The sequence below is a fragment of the Elephantulus edwardii genome, unplaced genomic scaffold, assembly GCF_000299155.1.
Source record: "Elephantulus edwardii isolate Elephantulus edwardi_28Jun2011 unplaced genomic scaffold, EleEdw1.0 scaffold00117, whole genome shotgun sequence".
Taxonomy (NCBI): Eukaryota; Metazoa; Chordata; class Mammalia; order Macroscelidea; family Macroscelididae; genus Elephantulus; species Elephantulus edwardii.
The window spans coordinates 9,953,350-9,965,607 of record NW_006399867.1 but is presented as its reverse complement, the minus strand read 5'-3'; the positions used below and the strand labels follow the sequence as shown (position 1 = coordinate 9,965,607).

The following is a 12,258-nucleotide window of genomic DNA, read 5'->3' as shown; positions in this document are numbered from 1 at the left end:
CCCACCTCGCAGGGGACCTGGAGACCTGCTGGGCTGATGTATTTAAATGTTCAGAGTGACTGGCGTGTAGTGAGAACTCAGCTAATACTTAAACACAGCCCTTCTACATGCAGACAAACAAAAACCTCAGAACTCTGCTCATGTGGTTCACTTGTGGAATGGTTAAGAGAGATGAGAAAGGGGTTGAGATCAGAAGAGAGAGTTCCATTTTGACAGGACTGGAGTCAGTGAAGAGGAGAGACTTGCTCCTTGATGTTTTGGTAGAGGGAGGTGTGAGATCCCAATTTCAAAGCGCAGAGAGAGTTGTGGGGACAGGGGAGTTTCTTTACATTTAACCTGCTCACGGGTGAGAACAAAGAATTTCATTGCAGCAGTTAGGAAAGGGAAAAGTGAAACGCAGAGAGTTGGGAGCTCATCTGGCCCTCAGCAAGGTTCTTTTGCAGTTCTTAGTCAAGAGAGTACCTTGTTGGTTATTCTAGAAAGCTGGAGAGGAAGTAAATGCAGCTGACGCTTAGAAGAACAGCTGTTGTTCCTTAGCGGCGAAGGGCGTGAGACGTTGTGGTCTGCATTATTGTCAGGAGGGACCGGACCCTGGAGTAGAATGCTTGGTGAAGGGAAGGATTAGGGGGAGAAGAGGCGAACTGTCAGTGAGAGGGATTGACACAGTGGGTACAGTGGCAGGCTGAGACTCGGCAGTGAGTCCCTGGGAGGATGGTGAAGGACCCAGCCAGCGTTTTGTTTTGTCCTGTTGTTCTGTACGTTGAAGGTGAGTTCACACTGACTCAATGACATCTAACAGCAGCAACAATAATGTAGGGCAGTGATTAAATGATTGTCTGCTAACCATGGTTGGGAGTTTGAATCCACCACCTGCTCTATGGGAGAAAAGACCTGGAGATCTGTTCCCATACACACGTCAGACTCAGAAACCCGGCGGAGTTGTGCCTGTCCTGTAGGGCCGTTGTCAGGCTGACCAGTGGATAGCGCACAACAGTGGTTCAAACAAGAGCCCTGTCCTTGAAGAATGCACAAGGTCATTACAGAGGGAAGAAGAAAAGACCAAAGTGGGTGTCAGAAGAGACTGAATATTACACAGGAGCTCCGAGAAGCCAAAGCAAAGGGTAGAAATCAAGATGTTAAGGAGCTGAATAGAAGATTTCAAAGGGCAGTTCAGGCAGACAATGCAAAGTATTCTAATGATATGTACAAGGAGCTGGAGTCAGAAAATCAAAACAGATGAACTTGCTCAGCATTTCTTTTTTTAAAATTTTTTTTTCCTTCTTATTGTGTACCATCAAATCAGATCTGACTGGCACAGGAGGAGATTACTCTTCATTCTCCAGGGGAGCATCTGGTGGATTTAAACTACGCACCTTTGGGATTGCAGCACAGTCAGCATTTCTTAAGCTGAAGGAACTAAGGAACAGCTTCAAGCTGTGAGTTGCAGTGCTTAAGGATGCTGTGGGCAGAATAGTGAATGATCCAGGAAGCATTAAAAGAAGATGGCAGGAGTATACAGAGTCACTGTACCAAAAATAATTGGCTGACTCAGAAAAATTTCAAGAAACAATATATGATCAAGAGGCAATGGTAAAAAAAAAAAGGCAATGGTGATGAAGGATTAAGTTCAGGCTGCTCTGAGGGACTTGGTAAAAAATAAAGCCCCAGGAATGGATGGAATAAAAAAAAATAAAGCCCCAGGAATTGATGGAATACCCATTAATATATTTCAGCAAACAGATGCTGCCCTGGATGCGCTCACCAGATTGTGCCAAGAAATCTGGAGTACAATTACCTGGGCAACTGACTGGAAGAGATCTATATTTATTTACATTCCAAAAAAAAGGTGACCCAGCAGAATGCTGTCTCTTTATTCCCACTTACCTCCCGAGGCTTTCACTCTGATCTTGGGAACACGCATTCTTGGTCAGGGTATGGGTCTGAAAGCTTAACTTTCTGGAGTCGGATTGTGACTTCCATTCACAAGCTCCGTGACCCAGAGAGGTCCTTTTAACCTTTCAATGCCTCAGTTTATTCCTAATTAAATGACAGATATTGCTGGTTTGCCAAAATAGAAAGCCATCAGAGCTCCTCTTAAAATCCCAGTGTCAGAATTAAATGCATTTAGTATAATGTCTGATTTGTGGTGACTGGGGCAGTGGATATAAGTGTGTCGGAGTCAGTGGGACTGGTTCAGGACAGGGCAGGCGTCAGAGCTGTTGTACATAGGGTCACTAGGAGTCGCAGGTAGGCAGCTCGACGGCACATAACAACAACACCAACAATCCAGAAGTCAATGAATTTCTTCGTGCTCACAGAATTTTCAGGGGTGCTTTGGGCTCCAGCTCAGCTGAAATGTGAAGAAGTATCTTAGGCTTGGAACTGATTGGCTCCTTTTGGACTGGGGACCTGGGTGGCTGGGGCATCAGGGAGGTGGAAGACTTGCTCCACATCTTTTTGTATCTTTGGATGTTGATCTACGTGAGTGTATTCAATGTTTAAAGAGGAAAATGAAAGCTTAGTTCATAACACATGTCTTTCTTAGGCGGTCTCATTGTATCTTAGCACTAAAGTTGCTCTTTTGTGCCATTCCTGTGTTCCTCTTCAGAGCCCACCAACGTGGAACTCTACGTGGACGGCGTCAGTGATATCTGCACGAAGGGTGGGGACATCAACTTTGTGTTCACTGGGTTCTCTGTCAACGGCAAGGTCTGGCTTTATTTTTTTTTAATTTTTTTTTTTTTAATTACTATTTTTGTGTGCGTGTACCGTCAAATCAGATCTGACTGGTACAGGAGGAAAGTGTCCCTCCTTCCCTGGCAAGGCATCTGGTGGATTCGAACCGTTCGCCTCTGGGATTATAGTTGCAGCTCCTTGCCACTAGGCCACCAGAGCTTTATAACGTTACTTTTAAACACTTGCTCTGCCATTCCAGTCTATGCCTTTGCTTACCTTTGAAAAAGGCCTTTTTTACCTGGAACTTTGCACACTCAGGGGGCCCACAGAGAACTTCAAGAGGCTCCATAGACTCGACAGAACTGTGTGCTAACTGTAGTGGGTATTTTAACGGATCAGTGTAGGTTACTAGTGACCCATCCACACTTTGAATAGGCGTTAGACTTTAATGGAAGGATGGGCTTTTAGGGTGATGTGGATTTAGAGGATGCTGTTCCCTTCCTCTGGGGGCAAATGCTTGACCCGGGCAGAGCCAGAAAAGGCTTCTTTCTTGGATGGAGCTACCAGCATGGACGCCATCCTGCTACACTGACACCTGCTGTCCCTTGTTAGCTGTGTGGTCCTGCCAAGTCTCTTTAATCTCCCTGTGCTTCCCTTTCCTCATCTGTAAAACAAAGATCATAGTAGTAACCCCCTCCTAGAACTTTTAGAGGGATTAAAAGATCTATTGGGTGGAGGATATTTAGCATCATGTTCATAATTGTGTATTAAAATAGCTGCTGATGACATTATTATGGTATATCCTATTTTGTGTATTTTAAGTCTTCATTTCTTAGCATTTACCACTTTGCAGTCAGAGTGCATTTTATAACCAGCCGCTGGGGGCTGAACCGAAGCTGCCTTCTCCCAGAGAGCATGCCTTTTGCTTTACCTGGTGCTGCACTCAAGTCTTGGGCTTCTCATGGTTGTGGATGCTCTTGGCCTTGTGAATTTAGGCTGCAGACCTTCTTGAGCAGCTCTTGGCTCACGTTCTCAGGGGAGACATTTTTTGCCTCTCCATCTAGTACTAGGCTGACATGTCTCTATGTCCTTGCTGGCCTTTTCATCTTGGCTGGTTTATCAGGCCTTTAACTTTGCATTGAAAGTAAAGCCCTCAGGCATCCCACCCATTTTTTTATGTGGGGGTTGTTGTTGTTGATTGTTATAGATTAGAGCATGACTCATAGGGACCCTATGAACAAAAGGCCTGAAGCCTTTTTCTGTAACTATCAACATTTATCAAAGTTCATAGAGTTTCCAGAGGCATGTTGTTTAGGAAGTGATGCTACTCCTGCTTCCATTTTTTTTTATGTGTAGGTTTATTAAAATTCCAGTCCTGGGTTTTTGCCCCCCCTTACTCGGTTGTTTGTAAGACAGTGGTGCCTCTTTAATGGATGGAAGCCTGCACTTAATGAAACTGAGGAGCATTTGACAGTTACTCTTTTTCCTTCTCTTTAGGGAAAAATTCTTGCTTTAGATCATGGTTTCAAATGGGCACGTGGCCCCCAGAAGGCTACAGATTCCATCTCGGGAACAAGAGTGGGGTTTGCAGCGATGGTTAAAAGAGAGTGGCGATGCCAGGCCCAGTTCTAACCTCCTTCTCCTGCAGGTTCTCAGTAAAGGGCAGTCCCTGGGGCCGGCAGGAGTCCAGGTTTCTCTCAGGAATACAGGGACTGAAGCGAAGATCCAGTCAACAGTTACACAGCCGGGTGGCAAGTGAGTGACACTGGAGTGGGGCGGGGGAGTTTGAGCTTTGCTGTTTTTTAATTTTTTTAAAAATTTCTTTTATTGATATTAGAATGAAAGTTTAAAGAAAATTTTCATTCATTCTTTGTTGCTGAGCTTTCGGTTTGGGAGGTGGATTCAAGTTCTGATTTGGTTTCTTTGAACGCAGTCACTCATCTTAGAGTCCTGTGTTTCTCATCTGTGAAGTGGTATCATTTGACTCATTACCCTGCACGTTGATGGGGCATGATGAAATATTACGTGAACCCCTACTGCAAGGGCCTGGCTTGAGGCCACTCGTTGGGGCTGGGGTTGGAGCCTGGCAGCCTGCATTGAATCCTGGCTGACCCATTTGCTAGCTCTTTGGCCTGGAGGAAGTTACTAAACGCTTCTATCTTCATATATAAATGAAAATATAAATATGCTTTATAAAGGGAGCTCTGATGGCAGGAAGCTGCACTACAGTCCCGAAGTCACGCAGTTCAAATCCACCAACTGCTCCGCGGGAGAAGGATGGGCAGTTTCTTTCAATGCGGTTAACTGCCTCTGAAAACCCACCGTAGCGTCAGCTATGGGTTGGATCTGACTTGACTGTACACAGCAACAACAACATACTTTATAAAGTCATGTCATTGGGCAGACTACATGAAATGATATTTAATATTGTTTAAAGCTGTCTGGGCTAGAGTCAGTGCTTACAAATGTTAGTATATTATAGCTCTGGATAAGGCATTGCGCCAACCCAAAAAGCAGTTTGATTTTCTTTGGGCTGGTCGCTTGCTGTTGACCTTACTCAGGTGACTTGAATAATATCCATTATAAGGAGTGCAGTGAATCCTTTGCCCAGGGGGAGTGCTCATCAAGTGTGATAGAGATTTGTATAGTGAAGGATTAGAACTTCATTCAGAATCACCAACTGTGGCAGGTTTGTGAGAAGTCAGACCTTTTCTCCTGCTGTCAGTATTTGCCAAACAATTGGTTGGTTAGGATAAAGTTAAATGGCCTTTTGTATTTCTTAGGTTTGCATTTTTTAAAGTTCTTCCGGGAGATTACGAAATCTTTGCAACTCATCCAACCTGGGCATTGAAAGAGGTGAGTGTTCCTGTTGAGCCTGTGGGCATGCCAGAAGTGTGCCAGTCAGGGACCAACTTTCGATTTACGAGCTTTCGATTTAGGATGTGAAATGAGCACAGGTTCTTTTGGGAGTAGCCTGAGGAGAGTTTTATCACCCGTGATGAAGTTAGTAAGATATTCACCTCGTTGGTAGTAGATGGTTCTTAGGTTGGTTTCCGTTTTACTTCCGTGTTTTCTTTCCTGTTTTGAACCATACTGTTCTAAATCAACACCAAAAAGACCTTAACGAGATTTGAGGTTTCAGTCTGACACACAGACCTGTAGATGCACTAATTCTAGAAACTCCTTTACCTGTATCCCAGGAGAATGCATAAGAATGTTTATGGTCGCTTTGTTTGTGATGGTGAAAAACCTTACGAACATTCTTAATGGTGGTTTGTCAGACATCTGAAATCTATGTGTCAGCAATTATGAATCTGTCAGTGGAGTATGGTGGCCCTAGTGGTATAAAATTGCTCTGCCAAACCAAAGACACGTGGTTCTAATCCACCAGCTTGACAGGAAGATAGGAGTCTCCTGTGTGATTTGCAGCTTCTGAAAACTCCCTATAGATCAACTGAGTTAGTTCCAAATTGACAGCACTAATAGCATTTAAAAACCTAAAGTTTAAGGCAAAAGGCACATTGTTGAAGGATAAGGAGATGGGTTATACAGTGATGATGGATATTCTGATGATACCATTTACGTTCAGATGTAGAGAAGTTACCTAAGACGTGGGTGGGGTGAGAAGTGCCATTTCATGGCCCTACTGACCCCAAAGCAAGAAGAGAGCTAGTGGGCTTGCAGGGTATGTTAGAACCATGGATTATGGAGTGCATTTTTACTCTTTGAGTTCTTTAACTGTAGCCGGTTTTTTTTGTGTTTTTTTTTGTGTTTGTTTCTTTTTTGCTTGCCCAAAATAGCTTTTGCAAGCTGTTTTCAAAGAAACATAGAAAGAGTTTTATGATTATTGGTAAGGTCAGATTCTTAGCAATTTAAATGAAATTTCAAGTCAGAGGAAATGTTAACAAGTTAGCTTTTATGGTAGTTTTGAGACTGTCGCGTTTCTATTAAAGGAGAATCCGAGCCAGCATGTCCATTTTCACTCTTGATTTTCAGTATCATAATTGTTGGTACAATTTCATGTTTGGCTGGATGTCTATAATGTTTATAGTTTCTGGTGTTTAGGATCTTTTTTTATGGGACAGTGTTTATAAATGTTTTCATTTTGAACATAATTGATAACACATTAGAGATAGGATAAATTATAAGATTTACAGTGTGTGTGAATTGTGTGCATAAAGACGCTTGACTTTATTAGTATGAAATTGGATTATGATAAGAATAAATCATGCTGTTAGAAATCAGGGTAATGAGTCCCCCTGGTAGTAATTGTGAGTGAAGGTGAGGAAGACTTTTGGGGTGCTGGTGCTTCTGTTTCAGGGTGCTAGCTACATGTGCGTTAGTTTATTAAAATCCTTGCATTGGGGAGAAAAATTAAATCATTGCATGTGCCTTTTTCTGTATGTAAATTATATCTCCCCAGTTTAAAAATACATACTTGTCCTGTTTCCCTGCCATTTTCTTTATGCATTTAAAGAAATAGTTGAAAGTATACTGTGCATTCAGTTTTATGTTACTCTTTCTCCAACTTAATATTTTACACATGTCCTCACATTAGATACTTTGCAGTTTAGCTTTGTTTTTTGTTTTTTTAGAAGCTAAGGTTTTTGTCTTTCATAGGCCAGCACCACTGTGCGTGTCACTAATTCCAATGCCAATGTGGCCAGTCCCCTGATAGTGGCAGGCTACAATGTGTCTGGCTCTGTCCGAAGTGATGGGGAGCCTATGAAAGGGGTGAAGTTTCTTCTCTTCTCTTCTTTCATAACCAAAGAGGTAAGCAAAGGGACAGGTAAGGAATAAAGGAGATGGGGTGTATGTGAATAGGCATAGGGCACCGACTATTCCTAAGTATTCTAAATGCAAGTTAATTTATAAATTAGCATTTAAGAACCTGTGTTTTGGTCAAGAGTCCCTGCAGATGGTTCATGTGATTGGCTACTATCTGAGAGATTTGATGTTAGAATCTGCCTAGAGGCACACCATGGAAGACAGCCCTGGTGGTCTTCTGAAGAGATTGGGCACCTTCAGGGTGGTATGGCCATGGACCCTGGCAGTCTTCTGACGAGATAGGGCACATTCAGGGTGGTATGACTATAGACTCTGGTGGTCTCCTGAACGTTCATAGCCACTGAGAATCTATGGAGTGCAGTTCTAGTCTGTGACACACGAGGTCACCTGGAGTCAGGATTCACTTGATGGTATCTGGTTTGGTTTTGGTGTATTATTTCATTCATAAGAAATGAAAGACTTACAAAGGAAAGGTGGGAAGTTTGGTGGCAGGCACAGAGCATTCGAACTAGACAGACCAGGGTCTACTCAATCTGGTTCTGCCTCTTATTAGCTGTGACCTTGGTCAAGTCACTTCACCTGTTCCCTCATCTGGAGTTTGGTGACTCATTGTAGATAAAGATAGACCCCCTTTTTATTCCCTCTGAGAAGTCAGAACCAGTTTCTAACTTCACAATTTTAATGTAAAGATATGTGTTCCTCTTATGGTGTTAACATATCTGCCTTTCTTAAATACCTCTTTTGTAATGATCAGAACAAGTAAGTGGAAAAACAGTAATATTTTCCCCCTCCTCTTGGCCTAGGATGTCTTGGGCTGCAATGTCTCCCCTGTGCCTGGCTTCCAGCCCCAGGACGAGTCTCTGGTCTACCTGTGCTATGTGGTCTCTAAAGAAGACGGCTCCTTCTCCTTCTATTCCCTGCCGAGTGGGGGCTACACTGTGGTGAGTGAGGCCGCTTTCCATCCCACATGTGTCTGGGACGCTTAGGACACAGCAGCGGCTGATGCCCTTTAGGTATTAAAAGAACAAGTGGTTCGGTTGCACGTTCTTCTCATGGCTGTGTGCACAGTCTGACAGGTGGCTCAGTGGGTAAAGTGCTCAGCACTAACAGGAAGGTTGGCAATTTAAACTCCCCGGCTGCTCTGCGGGAGGACGATGCAGCTGTCTGCGTGTGTAAAGATTCCCGGCCTTGGAACCCTATGGGCGGTTCCGTTCTGTCCTGTAGGATGTTGTGGGTCAACAGGGACCTGATCACAGGAGGTTTGTGGAGTGTGTGTGTGTGAGAGAGAGAGAGAGAGAGTGATGGTGCAAGCACCTCTGGTGGCACAGTGGCTATATGCTTGTGCTAACTGAAATCTTAGTCGTTTGACCTCCTGGTCACTCACTGGGAGGAAGAAGTGACAGTCGCTTCCGTATGGATGACAGTCTTCAAACCTTGTGGGGCAGTTGTGTAGAGTTACCGTGCGCCGGAATCACCTCGATGGTGGTGGGTTTTTATTGCACCCGCCCTAAGTGAAAAGAAAAGGTCTAGGTTTCTTCTTCCAAAAGCGGCAGCCTGAGGACAGATGGTTTGACTTGATCACCTTGACCCTGTTATCATTTCTGAGCTGCTGATTATCGATATCATGGTTGGATCATGCCATTGGCCCTTAGGAATCACCAGCTGCTTCTTTCCAGGTCCCCTTCTACAGAGGCGAGAGGATCACCTTTGACGTTGCTCCTTCCAGACTCGATTTTGTGGTGGAACATGACAGCCTGAAAATTGAGGTAAGTCACCGCCGTCTGCAGGGACAGGTGCTCAGCTTCCCACTCAAAGCACTGCTTTTGTAAACATGTTACTAAAGAACAAACAAAGCCAGTATTTTATCTAGAAAGGCTGTGGAGGAAAAGTGAAGTCTTGTACTGTTTCCTGGTTTGGGCTCAGCTGTACTGGGTCTCCTGCTCCTTACAGAACTAACTCATTTTAGGAAAATTGACTCTCTAGTTGTAGGGATAGGGGAGCTCTGGTGGCTTAGTGGTAACAAATTGCACTGCCAATCCAAAGGCACACAGTTCAAATTCATCAGCTGCTCTGTGGGAGAAAGATGTGCAGTCTCCTCCTGTGCGATTTAAAGCCTCTGAAAACCCACTGGAGGGTCAGCTATGGATCTGTTGTGACTTGATGGCACACAACAACAATAACAGTGGCGTGTCAGGAGTTGCTCTGGTAACCCAAAGGAGTGCCTCTTTGGCGGTTCAAATCCACCAGCAACTCTGTGAAAGAACAATGGGCAGTCTCTCCTTGTTTGATACACAGCCCTGTGAAAACTTGCTGGACAGTCACCTATGAATTGATTCCAAATGGATAGCAGTGAGCTTTGAGTTATAGATCTTTAGGTAGTGTAGTGTGTGGTGTATTGTTCTGCTAATGAAGAGGTCAGAAGTTCGAATCTGTGAACTGCTCTGCCTGAGAAAGATGGGTGTTCTCCTCCCATGAAGATTTACAGCCTCAGAAAACTGGTGGAGAGTTGCTGTGAATTATCTTGAACTCCGTGGCAAGTGGTTTTGGATTGGTTATAGATCCCTCATTGAGCTGAAATCTATTTCTGGAATTCTACTGACTCGCATGTCAGATGATCTTCTGGGGTTGGGCTTACAGCAGGGAACTGTCGGCTGAACTATTCCTGGTTCCTGCGCTCAAGGAGCGCACACGCTGGGGACTGCATCCCAAAGCATATTGTCACATTGATTCCGATTTACAGCAACCTCAAAGCATATTAAGTAATAAAACAATAAAGGCGGTCCCCTAATTACAGGGTAGAGACGGGGGTTGCCATCTTACTTGGATAGGGTGTTTTGAGGATGGCCTCACTGTGAAGGTGCTATTTGAACATTGACTTCGAGGAGAGAGTGCTCACGTCTATGGGGAAAGTCTTTAAGACTGAGGGAGCAGCCAAGTGCAAAGACCCTGAGCGAGGAATATGCCCCGAATGTGTCACCAGGGAGCCAGAGCAACAGGAGTGAAGGGAGAGGACGTTAGAGAGGTGACGGGCCCAGAAGTGCAGGGCCTGGTGGCCAACGGCCTGTCACTCTCTGTGAGACTGGCCCTGCTGGAGAGTTCTGAGTAGAAGAGTAGTATGATCAGGAATATGTACTCCTCCAGCTGCTGGATTGAAAGAGTTTACAGGGAGAAGGGGGAAGGAAGCGAGGGGCCATCTGGATCGGGTGAGAGCTGAGGGAGCGTGGACGGTGGGGCTAAGAGCAGAGGAGCAAGCATGTGCCTAACACTTCCTACACCTCAGATCGACATCGAACGCTCTTCCCCACTGCATGCATGTCTTCTTTAATTACGGAAGCATAAAACTGTTGCTGTGGCAAATTGCTAGATAGAGAATAAAAATCCCAGAAAGAAGGAGAAGTCTTTCATGAATGGACCACCCAGTGTTAAGAGTTCTGAAAAATTACATTTCAGTCATTTTCTTTTCATGCTAAATTTGAAAGTGCAGTTGAAGTGACTTCAGCCAGCGGAAGGTAGCCCGCCAGCCACACACTCAGCTGGGTGCTGACTCGGCTCTAAGGTTTGGGGAAAGCATTTGACTGTTGTGCTGAGGGGGGACTCGAAAGGCAGAGGGACGAAGTCCTGGCTTCCCCTGGGGCCAGCAAAGGAGGATGGCAGGGAGTGGGAAAAGGCATTCCTACATCAAGGCCCAATACACGCTTTAAAGAGAGATGAATGGGAATCTCAGGCAGAGAGGACCCGTAAGCCATGTGAGGTCAGGAACCATTCAGAACTCTATGAACTTTGATAAATGACGATTGTTACAGAAAGACTTCAGGCCTTTGGTTCAATCAACAACAACAATGTGCTTTACTGCTTAGCACATAATAGGTCTGCAATTAAAATATTTGTTGAAGGAATTTATGAGTTAACAACTGAATGAATGGATTGGATGGTGGCCTAGCTGTGAGAACCTGAGCTACCAACCCTCAGTGACGTGGTTCGAATCCACCAGTGGCTCCTTGGCAGAAAGGGGGACAAGTCCCCTCCCATGTGAGTGACAGCCTCTGAAAACCCACCAAGGGTCAGCTATGAGTTGGCTCTGACTTGATGGCTCATAATAACAGCAACAACATACCCTTTTAGAGGGACTTCCTGAACTAGAAGGAAGCTGTTTTATAGCTTTAATCTCCTGTCTCAAATGCTGTTGCATTCATTCATTCAGTCATTGTACCAGATGACTGCAACAGCAGAAGTCTTCATCTTCATGGAGTTTCGGGTTCTTGGGAGAGGGAGAAAATGGTAAAATAAGAAATCCAACAAGGACATTTCAGAGACTGATGTTTTGCTGAAGATGATGAATAACGTTTGTGGTAGATAGTGATTGGCTGGGGCACAGGCTCGTGATGGAATAGTCAGGGAAAGCGCCTGAATGATGAGGAACCCGCCTTCGCCCAGATCTTCTCCAGCTGTGGAGCAGAAGGACCCAGGCCAGGTGAGCAGCTCATGGGAGCTCCCACCTGAGGGAGGCCTGTGATGTCCTGGCAGAGCCAGCGTCCGGGCGACTGTAGAGACAGTGAAGACCAACGGAGCGACTGTAGAGACAGTGAAGACAGCATGTGTAGGGCCCGACACATTGTAACTAACGGTGAGAGCCAGGTGTAAGTGAGGCGAGTGAGGCACCTGTGTGATTGCCCGCGTGTGGGCTAAGATGGTCCAGGTGGGCTCAGGGGTTGTGGTGGGGAAAGGACAGAGGACGGTATGTGAGGGCTCTCAGAGAATCCATAGAACTGATGCTGTGATGGGAAGGTGTGCCCA

At 45.0% G+C, this 12,258-nt stretch overlaps 1 protein-coding gene across 2 annotated transcripts in view; it reads left to right on the top strand.

Annotated features, from left to right (window-relative positions):
• NOMO1 (NODAL modulator 1) overlaps window positions 1–12,258 on the top strand; it is a 68,356-nt gene that overhangs the window by 8,171 nt on the left and 47,927 nt on the right. Inside the window, exons 4-9 of one of the 2 annotated variants that reach the window (XM_006892668.1) lie at window positions 2,609–2,709; window positions 4,325–4,431; window positions 5,460–5,532; window positions 7,297–7,449; window positions 8,268–8,405; window positions 9,141–9,230. In XM_006892668.1, coding sequence (XP_006892730.1) covers window positions 2,609–2,709; window positions 4,325–4,431; window positions 5,460–5,532; window positions 7,297–7,449; window positions 8,268–8,405; window positions 9,141–9,230 — 662 coding nt within the window. The remainder of the gene's footprint in view (window positions 1–2,608; window positions 2,710–4,324; window positions 4,432–5,459; window positions 5,533–7,296; window positions 7,450–8,267; window positions 8,406–9,140; window positions 9,231–12,258) is intronic. The other variant, XM_006892669.1, reaches the window with a different exon arrangement.